The sequence below is a fragment of the Dermacentor variabilis genome, chromosome 1 (assembly GCF_050947875.1).
Source record: "Dermacentor variabilis isolate Ectoservices chromosome 1, ASM5094787v1, whole genome shotgun sequence".
NCBI classification, from domain to species: Eukaryota; Metazoa; Arthropoda; class Arachnida; order Ixodida; family Ixodidae; genus Dermacentor; species Dermacentor variabilis.
In genome coordinates this window covers 91,627,711-91,643,117 of record NC_134568.1, presented here as the reverse complement: position 1 = coordinate 91,643,117, position 15,407 = coordinate 91,627,711, and the positions used below count along the sequence as shown (strand labels likewise).

Sequence of the window (15,407 nt, the reverse complement as noted above, 5' to 3'; positions counted from 1 at the left end):
TGCGTGGTTTTTTAAGGAATTATGCGTTTTACTTCGTAAAAAGCTAAGTTACCATGCGAAGTCCAAGAAAACAGAATCATCGAGGTGGTACGAAAAATGTATTGTCTTGCGAAGCCAGGTGAAACGCGTAATGCGTAGACACAGTGACGCATACGTTAAGTTTGTCGAAGAGCGCGTAAAATGCGATCCCAAACGTTTCTGGACCTATGTAAAGGATTACATTTCTGAGCGGGCCGAGATTTATGTCATAAATCATCCTTCTTGTGGCATTCTCAGAAACTGCGACAATATCGCCAGTACATTTGCTGAACATTTTTCCTCGGTTTCCTTGAATACCATGTATACTCCTAGCTCTGGTGACTGGCACTATAGTTTCAGTGGCCATTTCGACATATCATGTTAGTCAGAACACGATATCGCGGCGACCGTATAAGTCGAAACGAAAGCATTATCTTGTTACCTTACGACCGAATACCAAGCTTTGTTTCAAATGCTTTTCTTCTCATTACGCACATTTTTAATCTTGCTTTGCGTGCGAGTGCCTTTCCGTCTTGCTGCAAGAATGCAATAGTTGTGCCAGTTCATAAAATTGCATGAACGACATCAAAAATTATCGTCCCGTGTACCTCTTGTCTCCGTTTGCAAAAGTGTTTGAAATAGCTATGTTTACACATCTGTCGTTTTTATTTCAGCATAAGATTAGTATGTGCCAACATGGTTTTGTTCATGGTTGGTCTGTGGAAAGAAACCTTTTTTCATTTCTTGATGATGCGGGACTAGCTGTTGCTGACCGTAGGCAGACACAGTATACTTCGACCTGTCAAAAGCATTTTATGTTTTTCATGACTTTCTTATCCATCAACTATTGAGTTACGTCGTTCGTTCCAGCCTATGCACCCTGATTAAAGACTACCTGTCCACTCGTTTAAATTACGTTCGTGGTGGTGCTAAGTACCCTTTACCTTATGAATCAAATTCCAGTGTTCCGCAAGCGTCTACTTAGGCCCATTATTTTTCAATATCTTTGTTAATAATCTCGAAGAATGTTGGCATCATTCGCCGCTCATTTTGTACCCTGACGATATTAAAGTTTACCGTAAAATGGAATCAGCGGAGGATAGTAAATTATTACAGGAAGATGTAAATTCTGTCGCGGAGTGGTGTGCTTCCAACTTTTTTTGCGTATTAATCGAACTAAGACACTGTCGTTTCCTTTAGTGGCAACATGTCCACTTTACTATACGAATACGCACTTGATAACATTCCTTTGAAAAGCGCGAGTTGTACGCCTGGCTTAGGAATATTGGTTGGCTCCATACTAACTTTCGAAGAGCGTGTTTCAAGCATTGTTAGTGCATTCTACAGAAAGTTAGGTCCCATATCAAGAATGACCAAAAAGTTTGCGAATGTCAACTGCGTTGTTCTTTTCTATTATTCTTTTGTACGCACGAAGTTAGAGTTTAGTTCTTTGTATTGAAGTGTATGAAATTTACCAATGAGGCAAAAAAATCCGAGGACACCTAAGCACTTCTTATGAAATGCGAAAGCATTTATGTCCAATTGAACGCCGCTTAGCGGTAGTTCTTAGTTCTTAGCGGTAGGGCAAGTGAGCGCGTTGAGATGCTTGGCGCGTTTTGATTTGGCCTTACCCAGACGCAGTTAGAACGCTTGCGCGGATAAGGAACGCGCCGATAACACATGCATCTGAGGGTGAGAGTGACGTGGCGTCGCGGCGATGCCCTCTCCCCTCACGTGACACCTGGCGCGCTAGTGTTCCGTTTCGCCTATGGCGCCTCCTCGGTACTACGCTTCTCCGTACGGCGGGAGGCGGCGCTGACATCGAGACACCCTATGTTGAATTCCAATGGTGGAGTCGGAGCAAGTTTTTCTGCTCGTTTAGGAGCAAGTTTGTTCCAATGTCTGAGTGAGGGCGGGAGTAAGGTGTTCCAATGAGAGAGTCGGAGGGGATTCAGAGCGGGAGTCACTCCGTGGAGCAGAAAAAGATGCTCCGCCAAAATCGGCGGAGTGGACCGGAACTCTGCGTGACGTATTTCCTTTACCACGTTTGTCTGCTGGGAGGCGCCACCGGTCACGACTCGCGAGGAAGCAAAAGCTGCTGCACGCTTGGCGAGATATCAATTCCGCACTTTTAAAAAAACAACAGGTGAACGGCGCTGAAGAGACAAGTGACCGGTGCGGCGGTGCTGGGAGCAAACAGCGGAAGGAAATGACAACACGCAAGGTATCCTAGGTAACTCTGTAATAGAACTTCCGCTTCCGCATTGCTCCGGCGGCGCAGGTTGTGTTCCACTCGCGGATCCGGAGGCGTTGCTCTGCGCCAGTGTCGAGTGCTCGCTCGCGGAGTCCGTCGGCTGCTCCGACTCCGCCATTGGAATTCAACACTCGCCCGCTCTGCTCCGTCGAGGCACGCTCGTGCCGTGGCGTCGCAGCCAATGGGAATTGAGGCTGTTGCAGACACTGGACGCCGGCTTTCTCGCTCAATGAGCCATTTGACGTTTTCACGTCAAAATTGAAATTTTTCAGCGACGTTTCATTCGTATCCTGCACGATCGATTTCTGGGACGCCGTGTATGTTATACCTATGAGCGTGTACTGCGCATGTTTAATATTAGACCCTTAGAAATAAGGCGAAAATATCGTGATTACTTATTCTTGTATAAACTAATTCACAATCAGTTCTCCTGTCTGCGGTTCCTGTCGGCTGTAACGTTCCGCGTGCCCCGCCAAAATTTGCATGATCGCAGGATTTTTTTACGTGAATTCAGTGTGCAGCTCTAGCGCTATAACGCGCCTTGTAACAAAACAAAATGCCTTGCGTTGTGATCTTGATATTTTCAGCTCTAGTATTTGTTCTTTATTTGACTTCTGTCTTTGACTTAATCCAATCTTTTATTGCATCTTGCACCACTGTTCTTTTAGGTTTTAGGTTTTGTTTTCTGCTTCTGTTCTTTGTGTAACACAAGTGCACCAATAAGGCGTAGAGCTGTTCTTGGGCACTTAAATAAATGAAATGAAATGGTCCAACTCAAAGTGCCAACGAACACTATCGATTCCCTTTATCGCATGACGACAATACTCTATAGTGCGCGCTGAAATTCGTCAATAAATTGCTTTTGCAACAAATGTGTAGAGATCGCACGGCTCTGACTGGTCCCTGTGCTTTGCCGGTAAATCACTGCTTTTTGAAAGGGGTACTACCACGTCTCCACTAGTGGGCTCACACGGGAACTGACATATGCAAATCAGTTCTGGCGTGACGTTTTCCGTAGCAGCACTTGGCTTGACGCCCTGCATATAATCGAAGGTTACGGGGTTTGGCGCTGCTCTATAATAGGCGCACTTCCCAGTGGGCGAACGGGAGCACTTAGAACTGCGCTGAATGTGCTCGCGCAAGGCTTGCGCTTTGTCTCGGAGGCACATCCCCGGTGCTTAAGTGAGCGCTAGTGAGCGTACTTATAGGGCAAGTGCTCCTGCTCGCCCAGTAAATGCCATCACATTTTGTGCACGAAGGCGTCGACACATTGGGCAAGCTAATGGCCAACAAAGTCCGGAAACTTGTTGCTGACGATACTATCATAATAAAACGTTCACGCTTATTAGAATTTATGTTTTGGCCAGTTATCTTAAACAATGGTGTCGCTTCAGTGGGCTGTGTTGCGGGCTGTGTTGGCCAACTTCTCGCCTCCAACAAACAAAAACGCTTCGGCAGGGATCGCGAGTGAACGAGGCAGATTTGAGAGTTCTCGCCTGTACCCTTCTCGACTTCGAGGACAGCCAGGCTGAAGATAGCAGCAGCTCGCTAAGAGCGCTTCATGCGGGGCATTGGCATGACATGCTTCAGCCATACAGCGGTTGGCCATTACCTCCGTTGCCGGTGGCACAGGCGACCACTATCCAGGCGATGCCGAACGCCCAGGCAGCGCGGCTGAGTGCCGCGTACGCCACGGCGACGGAGAGCGATGGCGCCTCGTACGCGTTCCAGTTGTACACGCCGAACACCACCGTCATGTTCACCAGCGCCGCGGCTAGCCAGCCCAGCAGACGTGCCACCTGCAGTTGGCAGATGCATTACCGTTGGTGGCCTGTGATGACCGCTCGCCCCAAATTGTAGTTATGTACAGTTTAATGCATACATGGTACATGTGGAGCCTATGAACGGGCCTGTAGGTTACACCCTGACGAATAATCGTAATACTCTATTTGAAGCTCGTCATACTTGTGAAAACAGCAATCTGAAATTTCTAGCACAACGCCAGCGCCGGGTTCCTAACCCTGAGCAGCTACAAAAGTCTGCACAGCGCCAGCTTTTTTTTTTGCAAAGCATTTTTTGAAATGAAAATAAAAGAGAGAAGTAGTAACCCTATAATGGTGATGGCTACTGCTTTTCAAACAACAACAACAACAACAACAACAACAACAACAACAACAACAACAACAACAACAACAACAACAACAACAACAACAACAACAACAACAACAACAACAACAACAACAACAACAACAACAACAACAACAACAACAACAACATAATAATAATAATAATAATAATAATAATAATAATAATAATAATAATAATAATAATAATAATAATAATAATAATGTAATTTAATATAAGAAGAAACAACGTCATAAGGCAGAAAAAACCTTGAGGATTCAGTATCAACACACACTGCCGACGAGCATTGAAATATACACGGCGGTGCTTCGATGTGAGCGACTTGGGTCAATTGTTCGGTAATGAAACGCGCTGACTGCAGTGAACTGACGATATATGGCCCTCTAATGCTACATTTTTCTGCGAAACGCACGGAACGTTACTACTATACATGAAAGGAGCTCAAAACGCAGTTTCTGTTCTGGTACATTCATGGTGCTTTTTGCTGGTTTTCGGCTTGCGTTCAGCCTATTCTGGTGACGCTACAGTTGTGGACTTCAACTTTCCTCTATTCTTGCACTGGTTATAAAAGTGCGTGTATTCGTGTACAGTAAAGTTGAAGCAGCTAGTCATTCTGACTCTACTTCATCTCCTGAACGCATACCTGAGTACATTTTACTTCTTCTTCGATTGTCTGTCAAATACAAGGTAGTTACTAATTTTAGTTAAACATGGTTTCGACACTATGAGCGACAGCATAGATGCAGCATCACCGTGTGGCTTCACTCACGTTTCTTTTTTTCGTAGTGACAGCAAAAACTGCATTTTATCACAAGGGTCTTTTGTATGTTTATATGCATGAGAATGGTGCGAATAATGTTAAATTATTTTAGGACCCGACCGCGTATTGCATTGTTTTCTTTATTTGTGAAAATAAGGGCAGCTACCTTCCGTCAAGCTAACAGCACCGCGCTAAAGAGCGCATTATATTAGTCACTAGTAACTATGCTCTACGACGTCCTGTGTCCAACGAGTGCAATGTTACGCATGATCCTGTTGCAATACTTTATTACCGCTTACCTTTTATGGCAAGAAGTACCAAAGCGCGAAAACTGACCTGCCAGGAAATATTATTTCTGCGTAGCGGCATAGCCGCATAATAAAAGGGCACCGCAGAAACAACTAAGAATGATTGTGACTGCATGATTGTGACCATGATTGCATGATTGTAACTGCATGATTGTGACCATAGTCACAATCATGCAGTTATACGCCTATGATCAATTGTGTCCTGGGACATCATATGACCACTTGACATTTTCTTTCCTACTGCGGAGTCATCTCACGTCACTTCGTTGATATTTCGTGGTACGCACAAAGATGGCGCAATGAGACCTGCATCGCTACAAGGAATCGCTAGAGCGTCGCCTTCAGGTTTTGCAGCGATCACTTCATTTGTTTCAAGCGACGTCAAGTGCTCCTTGTGAAGTGCTTCCAACGCAACCATAAAATTTCAATGACTGTGTCGAGCGGAGGGCGCAACGATCACGCATCGCGCGCTCCCGACACCTGCGGTCACTGACATTATTGCAGCGCAAACACAAATGAGTCTCTACATTGTCAAAAAATGCACACAGCCATCTATGACTGCGCTACAACCACGAAACATACTTCAAAGGATATGTGGGCCGCACGCGCACATATCCTTTACATATTGTTACACATATTGCACATATCCTTTACATATCGTCACACGTGCGCCGTACGCACACATGTAAACAAGTAGCGGTAGCAGAGGACGCGACGCGCCACCCACACTATCGTTGTTCAGCCAGTGTCGGCCAGGCGGCGACTCAATCTGGCGTTTTCCCTTCGTGTTCTCATGTTTCCTTCATGTTCCCTTCGGCGTCTCGAGTGACGCCGAAGGGAACAGACGTACCGAGTGGTGGAGCCTCCTCAGTGCAGCAGGAGCAGCGTGCCAAAGCGATAAGTTTTTTATTTGATATTTCGCTCATTTTTTTTTGGAGTGTTAGGTTAGCCGAGCAATCTTTATAAATTATTTTTCATGATTTTCATTTTCTAAAGCGTCTTGCTTACATATAAGTAGCTAAGGAATAATTGTATCTTCTTCCACAAGTAGGGTTACCTTGTACTGCGCCTTGTTAGTACGAGATGATGGTTGGTATAAGGGGGAACCCATGCGCGCGTTGCTTTGAGTGCGAGTGCTCTTGCGCGTTGGAAGAAACGCGGTTTGAGTCAGTACTCGAAACGAATGGTGCAGCTTTTATCTATAGGATGTGCGTGCTAGGGTCACGGCTAGACCGTCTAGAGCAGGAGTAGGATAAGCTAGCTAAAGGGGTTGGAAAGCTAGAAAATGAACTCAAGATTAAACAGAAACAGAGGAACGAAATATAAGAATAGCTTGCAAATGTAGAAACGAAGCTAAGGGCCACCATTCCGTAAAGCAATGGTGAACGCTTCGATGCGAGCACCGCGAAAGGCGCTGGTTCCGAATCGAGAACAGCTAAGCAAGCCGAAACCACTACGCCGGAAAGCAATGGCGGAAACGTCAGTGGTGGTCCCGCATAACAGAGATCACAAAAAACACAGCGAAGAAAATGAAGGCTCTTCCTGCAGCAGTCTGGGTATATAAGGAACTGGCAGACGTTATGCAGGTGGAAATAAGCCAGACACGACAAAAAACATTCTTGGATTGGAAAGAGGAAATCACGTAAGTGGTGGAACAAGGAAATAAAGGAAGCTATAGAAGAACATACACTGGCGTCTAGGGATCATGGAGAAGCCAAAAAGTTGGGTTCACACGAAGAAGAGGTGCTCCTTAGATGTAACAAATACCGAGAAAAAAAAAAAGGTGGCGAGTGAGCTCGTGCAAGAGAAAATTAAATGCGCAAGTGAACGTTGGGTGCATAACATTCGCAAAAGAGACAAAGGCGCTCCAAAAAAATTCTCGAACCATTTAAGAGCTCTCGGAGCTCCAACTAAAAATTCGCACTCGGCTATAATTATAGCCGAGTGCGAAGACGGTAACATCTACGATGGAGACGATGCACTGCGGTACATCAGAGACGTTATTAGAGATAACTTCGGCACGAAAGAAAGCGTAGTTCAGAATCAAACAGATCCAGCAACAACAGAGAAGCCTTAGAGATGAAAATTTAGCATAGAAAAGTTTTGCTGGAAAAAAGTAGATGGAAATTTTCCTAATAACACGGCGCCAGTACCCGATGAAATCCCGATACAGGTAATCAAGAACCTCTGTCCGAAGAGCAATGCAATGCTGACTAATGCCATAGAGCAAGTGATTAGAACGAAGAAAATTCGGTTGGATGATGTGAAAGCAAGATTAACCTCATCTACAAAGGCAAATGTGATAAGGATAAGACGAGCTCGCAGAGGCCATTTACGGTAACGTAGGCGATATATAGAATGGAAATGAAAGCCATAAAATTGGAACTGTCGAAGTGGGTGGAAAAGAATTATGTACTGGGGGAACTACAGAATGGGTTCAGACCAGGCAGATGCTTGGAGGATATGTTTGTTCTAACTCAGTACATAGAGATTTCAGTAGCTCAGAATAGACCTTTGTGGATAGCATTTATAGATATTAAAGGAGCCTACGACAACTTAGACATTGAAGTGTTATGGGATACTCCCAAGCACGAAGGCAGGATGACGATCTAGTGAAGCTGATGAGGGATATACGTATATAGAGACAACTGAGTACAAATTGTATGGGAAGGTCTAAAAGTAATGAAGTGGTGGCAATTCACCAAGGACTAAAGCAAGGATTTCCTCTGTCTTCATTGTTGTTCACGCTTTGTGTTAAGGGCATAGAAAGACGACTGGAAAACATCGAATTAGGGTTTGATTTATCCTACATGCGTAATGTACAAATGGTGCAACATAAGCGCCCTAGACTGATGTACGCCGACGACATAGTGCCACTAGTGGGCAATAAAAGATATTTACGGACACTTGCGAATGCCTGTGGCAATGCAGCGACAAATCTAGGCCCCAAGTTTGCCACAGAGAAATCGGGAATTATGATCTTTAATGAAGAGACGAGTAGTTGTGTGGTGTCAATTCAACAGCAACTCATACCCATAGTCAAGCAATAAAGACACCTCGGCGTATACATAAACGAACGAAAAACTTACTAAAGCACCCCCCACCAAGAGAATCTGAAAATAAAGGTGAAACGGAATGCTGCAATAATGAAACACAGAGCACTGTGGGGCGACAATAAGTATGAGGTGGTGCATGGACTCTGGAAAGGAGTAATAGTGCCAGCGCTAACGTTCGCGAAAGGCAATTCTATGCTAACATCGGATATCTTGTCGGGGTTAGAAATGAACCAGAGATAGGCAGGCCGGTTGAATTTGGGAGCCCACAGTAAGAACACGAATGAGGCAGTGCAGGGTGACATGTGGTGAGGCTTTTTTGAAGTCAGAGAAGCAGAGAACAAAATTAGTTTTGAAGAAAGACTTGAAGAAACAAAATTAGTTTTGAAGAAAGAATATGGACGGAAATAAAAAGGCAGCTAAAGTGCACAAGTATCTGTACTTGCAAAGCATGGACACAGAATGGAGGAAGAGGTCAAGAAAGTTGGCAACCAAGTACAAGGTAATTGAAACTGTAAATAGACAACCAGGAATCATCAGAAAGAAAGTGAGAGGAACAGAGACAGTTAATTGGATGCAAAAAATGGAAACAAAATGGACCATGGATATTTACAAGAATGAGAAGAAAGAAATTAGAAGGGAAAATCTATACGATAATACAAAGGGCAGTGCTTTGCTTTTTGAGGCTTGAGCCGGTTGCCTAAGGACAAAAACATGCCGGAGCAAATATTCGGAACTAGATGAGACATGTGTATGCTGCAGCAAAAATCTGGTGATCGCTGAGCACATCCTAATGGAATGCGAAGGGATTCACCCAGTGAGAACCGTAGGCAACGTACACCTTCCAGAAGCACTTTGGTTTAAAGTGAACGGAAGCGTCAACCGGTCAGCAGTCGAGATAAGCAAGAGACGGTAAGCGTATTGGCGAAAAAAAAAAGAACAGGGAAGAGATTGATTGTTAGCGGTACAAGGTAGATTTTGTAGAAAAAAAAAGATTAAGGAGATGTATACGAAAATGCTAGATAAAAAACATGTATAGCATACTTGAGTAGGTCAAGCAGGCTAGGTGACTATATGTCACCGCCCCATTTCAAAGGGGATGCCATTAAATCTTCATCATCAGCGGCCATGTTTTGTCATACCACATGACCATCACATCCAATTTCTGTGACGTAACAAGCCTCCTGCTTCGCATCCGTAGCCATACTGCATTTATTTTTGTCAAGCATATGGAAGTGGTCGTATCAAAAGATAATTGAAAGGTGATTGAAAGACTCGAATGCTTTGTTACGTGCTCAAGAAGGTGAGGCTTTATACCGTTATTACGGAGCCAAGCGCCACCTAATAAAGCACGCAAGCACACCCAAATTTTCGTGTCAGTATTTCACTAAGAAGCATCCAACAGATTTTTAGGAACAGAAAAGAAATCGGTGTACACTGGACTTTGCACTGAGATGAATGCGAGTGTATTAAAAAAAGGTTAGCAAGAGCACTCCTAGGGATATTGGAAGTAAATATATTTAAGGTGACTCCAGTCTTTCGGCTAGAGCGAATTCTGAAAGATCAGCTTAACATTGTGGTCAAACATACCTGGAGTTCTGACGTGAGTCTTACCAACTTACGAACCGTTATGTATGGCTGTGTGTTGACTACTCATACTGCTCAAACCAGTTGGTATGCAACATGACCGCAGGAAGCATGCGGGAGGTCAAAAGCGACCGTTGTATAAACTGAGTAGATTAGCGTTGATCCTGGCTTCATTCCTCAGACCCGGTGGTAACGATCTTTTCCAATTATGGCACATAGCCGGAAAGTTCATATAGCTTTCATTTGCAGCAATACGAGGGCTAACATTGGTATTTGGCGTAATTTTTTGCGGAAACGCATTTGTATTCGGTTTCCCACTGGCTTCCGCCGCCTCCTACATAGGGTTGATTCTCGCTTCCTCTGTTTCCGTTGCTGCGCTCTGTAATTGCTGCACTTACCCTGTTGATGTGCAACGTTTTGTTCTTGTAAAGGAAGTAGCCTGTGGCCATGCCGATGCAGAAGGATGTGAGGTGCGTGTACGGCCGGTATCCGATGAAGCTCATGTATTCGTTGAAGTGACTGTTGGGAGCAGATGTGAGATAAAATAAATAAAGGGCAAAGGCAAGTCATTTGAAACAGGGTTAAGCGGTAGAATCGCGGAGAGCGAGCACGTACATTCGCCTTGTATTATCTCACCTTTGTGCGCATGTGTGCACGTGTGCGTGCGTACGTTTTCTCGGGGTAGTTCTTTCTGCTTCATGTAAGGGGCTAAACAAATCTAACCAGCAGGATTGACGCACTTGGTTGTTTTCGGCAATATGCATCAATTCCTTTGACACGGACGCACGCAGGCACGCTCACAGACTGTGTACATATGCACAAACTCACGTACCATCAGCGTAAATTACGAAGAAAATTAATAAAATAATAAAGAAAAAATTCAGCCAATACGGATGTTAGACATATCATTAGCAAAGGTAGCCATCCAATGTCAGAGCGCACTCACTCACGAAAAGCTTTGTGAATTCAGCTACAAAAAAGCTCTTATGTTATAATTGTTCATAAAAGTAAATTTCGGTCAATCCGGATGTTAGATAATCATTAACAAAGGGGGCTGGCCAATGGCAGAAGCCATTTACGAAAGAAATCTTTGTGAATCTGGCCCCTGTGTTTGAATTAAGAAATTTCTTTGTTGTTTGTAATTGCTCTTTCACTTTCACTAATAACATGTCCGACATCGCTTGCGAACAGTTCTAGCATGAGAACTTTTTTGTGAATATGGGCCCTGAGATCGAATTCACAAAACTTCTCGCTCGTAAGTGCTCTGACATTGGCTGGCCACCTTTGCTAATATGTCCAACATCAGGATTGGCTGAAAATTTCTTTTAAATATAGTGTAATAGCTTTTCCTGGATAGGGGTCCTACTTGTTTTTTAAGACAACGCCTGTTTTGGGAAGACGTCAACGTCTTTTTTATTGGTTCAGAAGGTGAAATTCGTCGTGAGTTTCTTGCAGAAGGAGAAAACACGGGGAATGCGGTAGATGAAAATGGAGATGATGAGCAAAACAAGAACAAGATGAAAGCAGGAGCCAACGTTTCGACAAGTGGACTTGTCGTTTTACAAGGCGGCATATGGTCTCCTCAGCGCAATTAGACCAATTTCAGCTTCCCCGGTAAGCAATGAGGAAGAAAAAATCACATTCTTGAAGATGACAACATAGGACATACCGTCATTAGAATACATCACGCCACAAATCGTCGTTGATAAGAGAATTTCTGACCAGGAGCCTGATGCGTTTCCGGAAGCGTCATTCATTGAGCTGTGACCCTTAGATTGAATATGTCAAAGGCGCCAAAACTTCATAGCTTTTAAGCATGAAATGCTTTTAACTCCCGTTGTCGGCGACTTTCAAGTGACCTTGAGCAAAAAGCCAGAACCGTTATCCGGGCACTCAAAGGAGTACATCCGGGCAAGTTGCAAGAACAAAACGAGATCATCCGGGCAATCAATCAAAACTTAAGAAAGTGCGGTCTCTGGCCCCAAGCCCTTTGTACAGGCGTGCATTAAATACGCTAGTTACTGCCCAAACACGTTACAAGAACTATTACTTCCGAGTTCTTCCTAATCTTTGTTCACAATATCACTCAAGCTGTAACTTATAGTACGCTGAAGTTTTATTTGTCATTTCCAGTAGCAACGTCCAAAAGGCAGATACGTATGGCACCATACACTTCATTGTCATCTTTTGGCGCTGAGACAGGGTTGCCTGTACACTTTTGAACACTAGCGGTCCGTGAGTTCCGGGGCGCGGGTTCTGCGTCGCCTCGAGAGATGGCGCATATTTCAGGTGCCTTTCTTCTAGCTGGGCAGTGCGCTCTGCCTCCCTGGCGTCTTTCGCTGCCTGTCGTGCCACCTACAGCCGGTTTTATTCTTCAAGCTGAGTAGCTTTCATATGGACCAGTGCACAATATGACGTGGTGCGATGTGGTGTGTGTGTGGGGGGGGGGGGGGCGTAACGAACATGCACTACACCCATTTTAAGATTGTGGCTAGTATCATCTCCAACCAATCTTCTTTGACGGTTGCAAATTCATGCTTAAATCAATTGTCGATTACGGGACAGCCAGCAATTTTTTATCATTGCGATGAAGTAGTATTTTCAAGGTTCGCGAACTTGTCAGAGAGGTAACGCAACTCCGACCCTTCACTGGCGCATATGAGCAGATAGTAGGCAGGACTTTCACTAAAGCCAGCCCCGGCGTGCTTACTCTGGATCAGGGTCCACAAATATGGGGATGGGCGGGAACTGCCAGATGTACGTGAGCACACCAACAGCGATGACGGACGAGGCCCCCAGAATGGCCAGCAGCGCGAAGCTCACCAACGGCCTCCTGCGAAAAGAGTGCAGATGTGAGTGCTGATGCGAGTGCCTACAGTCTACACGTGCGCCGTGCACGATTCTTCGATCCGGGTTTGCACACAACTCTGTGGCGCAGCGAACCTGATCACTTTGAGCTCAGTGTCTTATAATTCGTATGGACGAAATGCTATGGAGCATGTACTTGGAGTAGCAGCGCAAAAACGTCCCGTGCGTTCGATTGAGCAGGTATGAGCGATTAAACACACAAGGTGTGCCTGATCAAGTGACCGTTGCTGTACTTTGCTGTGTAGGAAAGTACAGCTACAGCTTTTTAAATACTTGGCGCATTCAGAAAGTAAGCTCCGTTTTCTTAAGGTCGCCGCAGAGGCGCTCTCTTAGGAAATGTGAATGGACTGTTGCATCGTGCAAGTTTGTTTCAAACGCCATTTTGAGGCAAGCAGATTGAGTAGACGGAAAATCAACTATATTTACTTCGATGTTGCGCAGAACGCTCCGCAACATCCGGTGGCTCACCCTGTAATGGCCTTCTTCAACGAAAGGAATAGGAACGTCCCGGTAAATCGTCAAGAATTTGTATACTGTATATGAGATGGATTCGACGTAGAAAAGGTAGCATGTTGCAGACACGGACAATATAAGAGACAGACAATATAAGATGCAAGATACATGGGATTCTGTGTGAAGAAAGGACTGACGCCCTGTGAAGTGAGTGCCCTCTTTGGTCATGTTGCACCGTCCAGAGGACGCAGTGCCGCCCGTGTTGTCTATATGTGTCTTCCTTTTGTGTTTGTTTTAACTTGGGGCAAAGACGTGTCTTGTAGCAAGCACCAACTAGGCCAACAAGCAGTTCTGTTGCAACATATTTCTTGTGCGCGTTTTCCGAACTCGTTTCCTGGCGTCGACACAATCGCCAGTTAAATCGTATCAGCGCTACCCACATAGTTTAAGTGATGTTGAATACGTATGACGCAAATAAACAATTTTCTTCTTTCATCCGCGTCTGCAACACGCTACGTTTTCAGCCCGTTTTCTCCTTGATGGTGTTGATGGCTCACTATCAAGCTAAAATAGCAACATTTCAGTCCTCCGCGCGACAGCGACAGACATATTGGTGACGGCGTTCAAGGGGCATATACGTAAAAACCATATCGGTCACGCGTCTGTGCAGCCCCCCGAGCGCCGCGCCGTCAGGAAATCTTCCGTTGCAGCTGCCTGCGAACCCCATACGCGCGTGCATTTCGACTTCTCTGGTGGATTTCGAGCAACAACTTTGGCCTCCACTTCCTTTTTTTTTCTCGTTACAATCGTTGTGTTATAATATTCATTAACTAACGCAATACAGAGCTTAAGAAATTGCGGGCGCCATTATACAACCACCGTAAACCGCTTATTCGCAAGTAAGACTGCGAGACCGTGGGCATATCTTCTTGAGCGCTGCGGGACCAACTTACCTGAACATCAGCATGAATATGATGGGGGCAATGATGTAGTAGTGCATGTCGCACGAAAGGTACCATCCGTGAGGCAAGCACTGCAACGAGTTCAGAACAAGCATTGACATCAGGTTAGGTCTAACGTCATGTGGTGTGCTGTCAGATTCAAAAGATGACAGGTATTTAATATATATGTATTCGATGGCAATGTCTTACATAGCGCGTGTTTCTGCGACGGCTGGAGCAGGTTATTGAAAATAGAAAATTCTAGACGAAATGATCATTTTTATTGACGAAACATGCCGAGAAAGCATACCGAGAAAGCATGCCAATTTTAGGGACACACCTTTCCTGATTACAGCTTCTGAGTTTTCTGTAGGGTCACCAACATTCCTTTGATGATACTTGCCCTTCGGCGCACTTATGCTCTATCTCAGTAGTTCGTTACAGCACTGTGGAAGCTGCAGATCTCCTTACCCAATAGGAAGGCTGAATGCCCCTCAGTAGGTGTTCATCCGCACCGCGTCGTCTGCTCAGTGTCTGCCTTGCCATCCTGTCGATACATGCTCCACGGTTGGTGGAGTGACGCAATAAATGTTTCGGCGTTGTAACCATAAGCTACACGAATGCCACAGCGGGTCTTCGCTTCATCTATACGCGTTCTCGGCAGTTCATTTCAGTCTTCTTAGCCAGTAGTAAGTGCGAAAGCCCTCCTAAATGTTCACCCGCGCCGCACGCATCGCATACTCGGCTTCCGTTCGGCGTTCTCTCGCCACCGTCATCACGTACGAGAGCGGAGCAGTAAATTATTGATGCAGTGAACAATTAGACCTTTATAGCCTTCGTCATCATCAATGGATCACCAACGCTAATGCTGTAGCGCCATCTCCTTACTGTAAATCAAACCACTTTTACTGCTCGGCGCTGCCTCTGTAGTTCTAGCAGCGTCAAAACAAACAGCTGATCTTAATAATAACGACAAATCATACCTAGATCTTTGCACTCAGCCCGAGATGAGACTAATCG

At 45.0% G+C, this 15,407-nt stretch overlaps 1 protein-coding gene across 1 annotated transcript in view; it reads right to left on the bottom strand.

Annotated features, from left to right (window-relative positions):
- Positions 1–15,407, bottom strand: part of LOC142580458 (nose resistant to fluoxetine protein 6-like) — a 104,762-nt gene that overhangs the window by 12,457 nt on the left and 76,898 nt on the right. Inside the window, exons 10-13 of the mRNA XM_075691151.1 lie at positions 14,400–14,479; positions 12,836–12,958; positions 10,524–10,644; positions 3,885–4,071 (exon numbers count right to left, since the gene is read on the bottom strand). Coding sequence (XP_075547266.1) covers positions 3,885–4,071; positions 10,524–10,644; positions 12,836–12,958; positions 14,400–14,479 — 511 coding nt within the window. The remainder of the gene's footprint in view (positions 1–3,884; positions 4,072–10,523; positions 10,645–12,835; positions 12,959–14,399; positions 14,480–15,407) is intronic.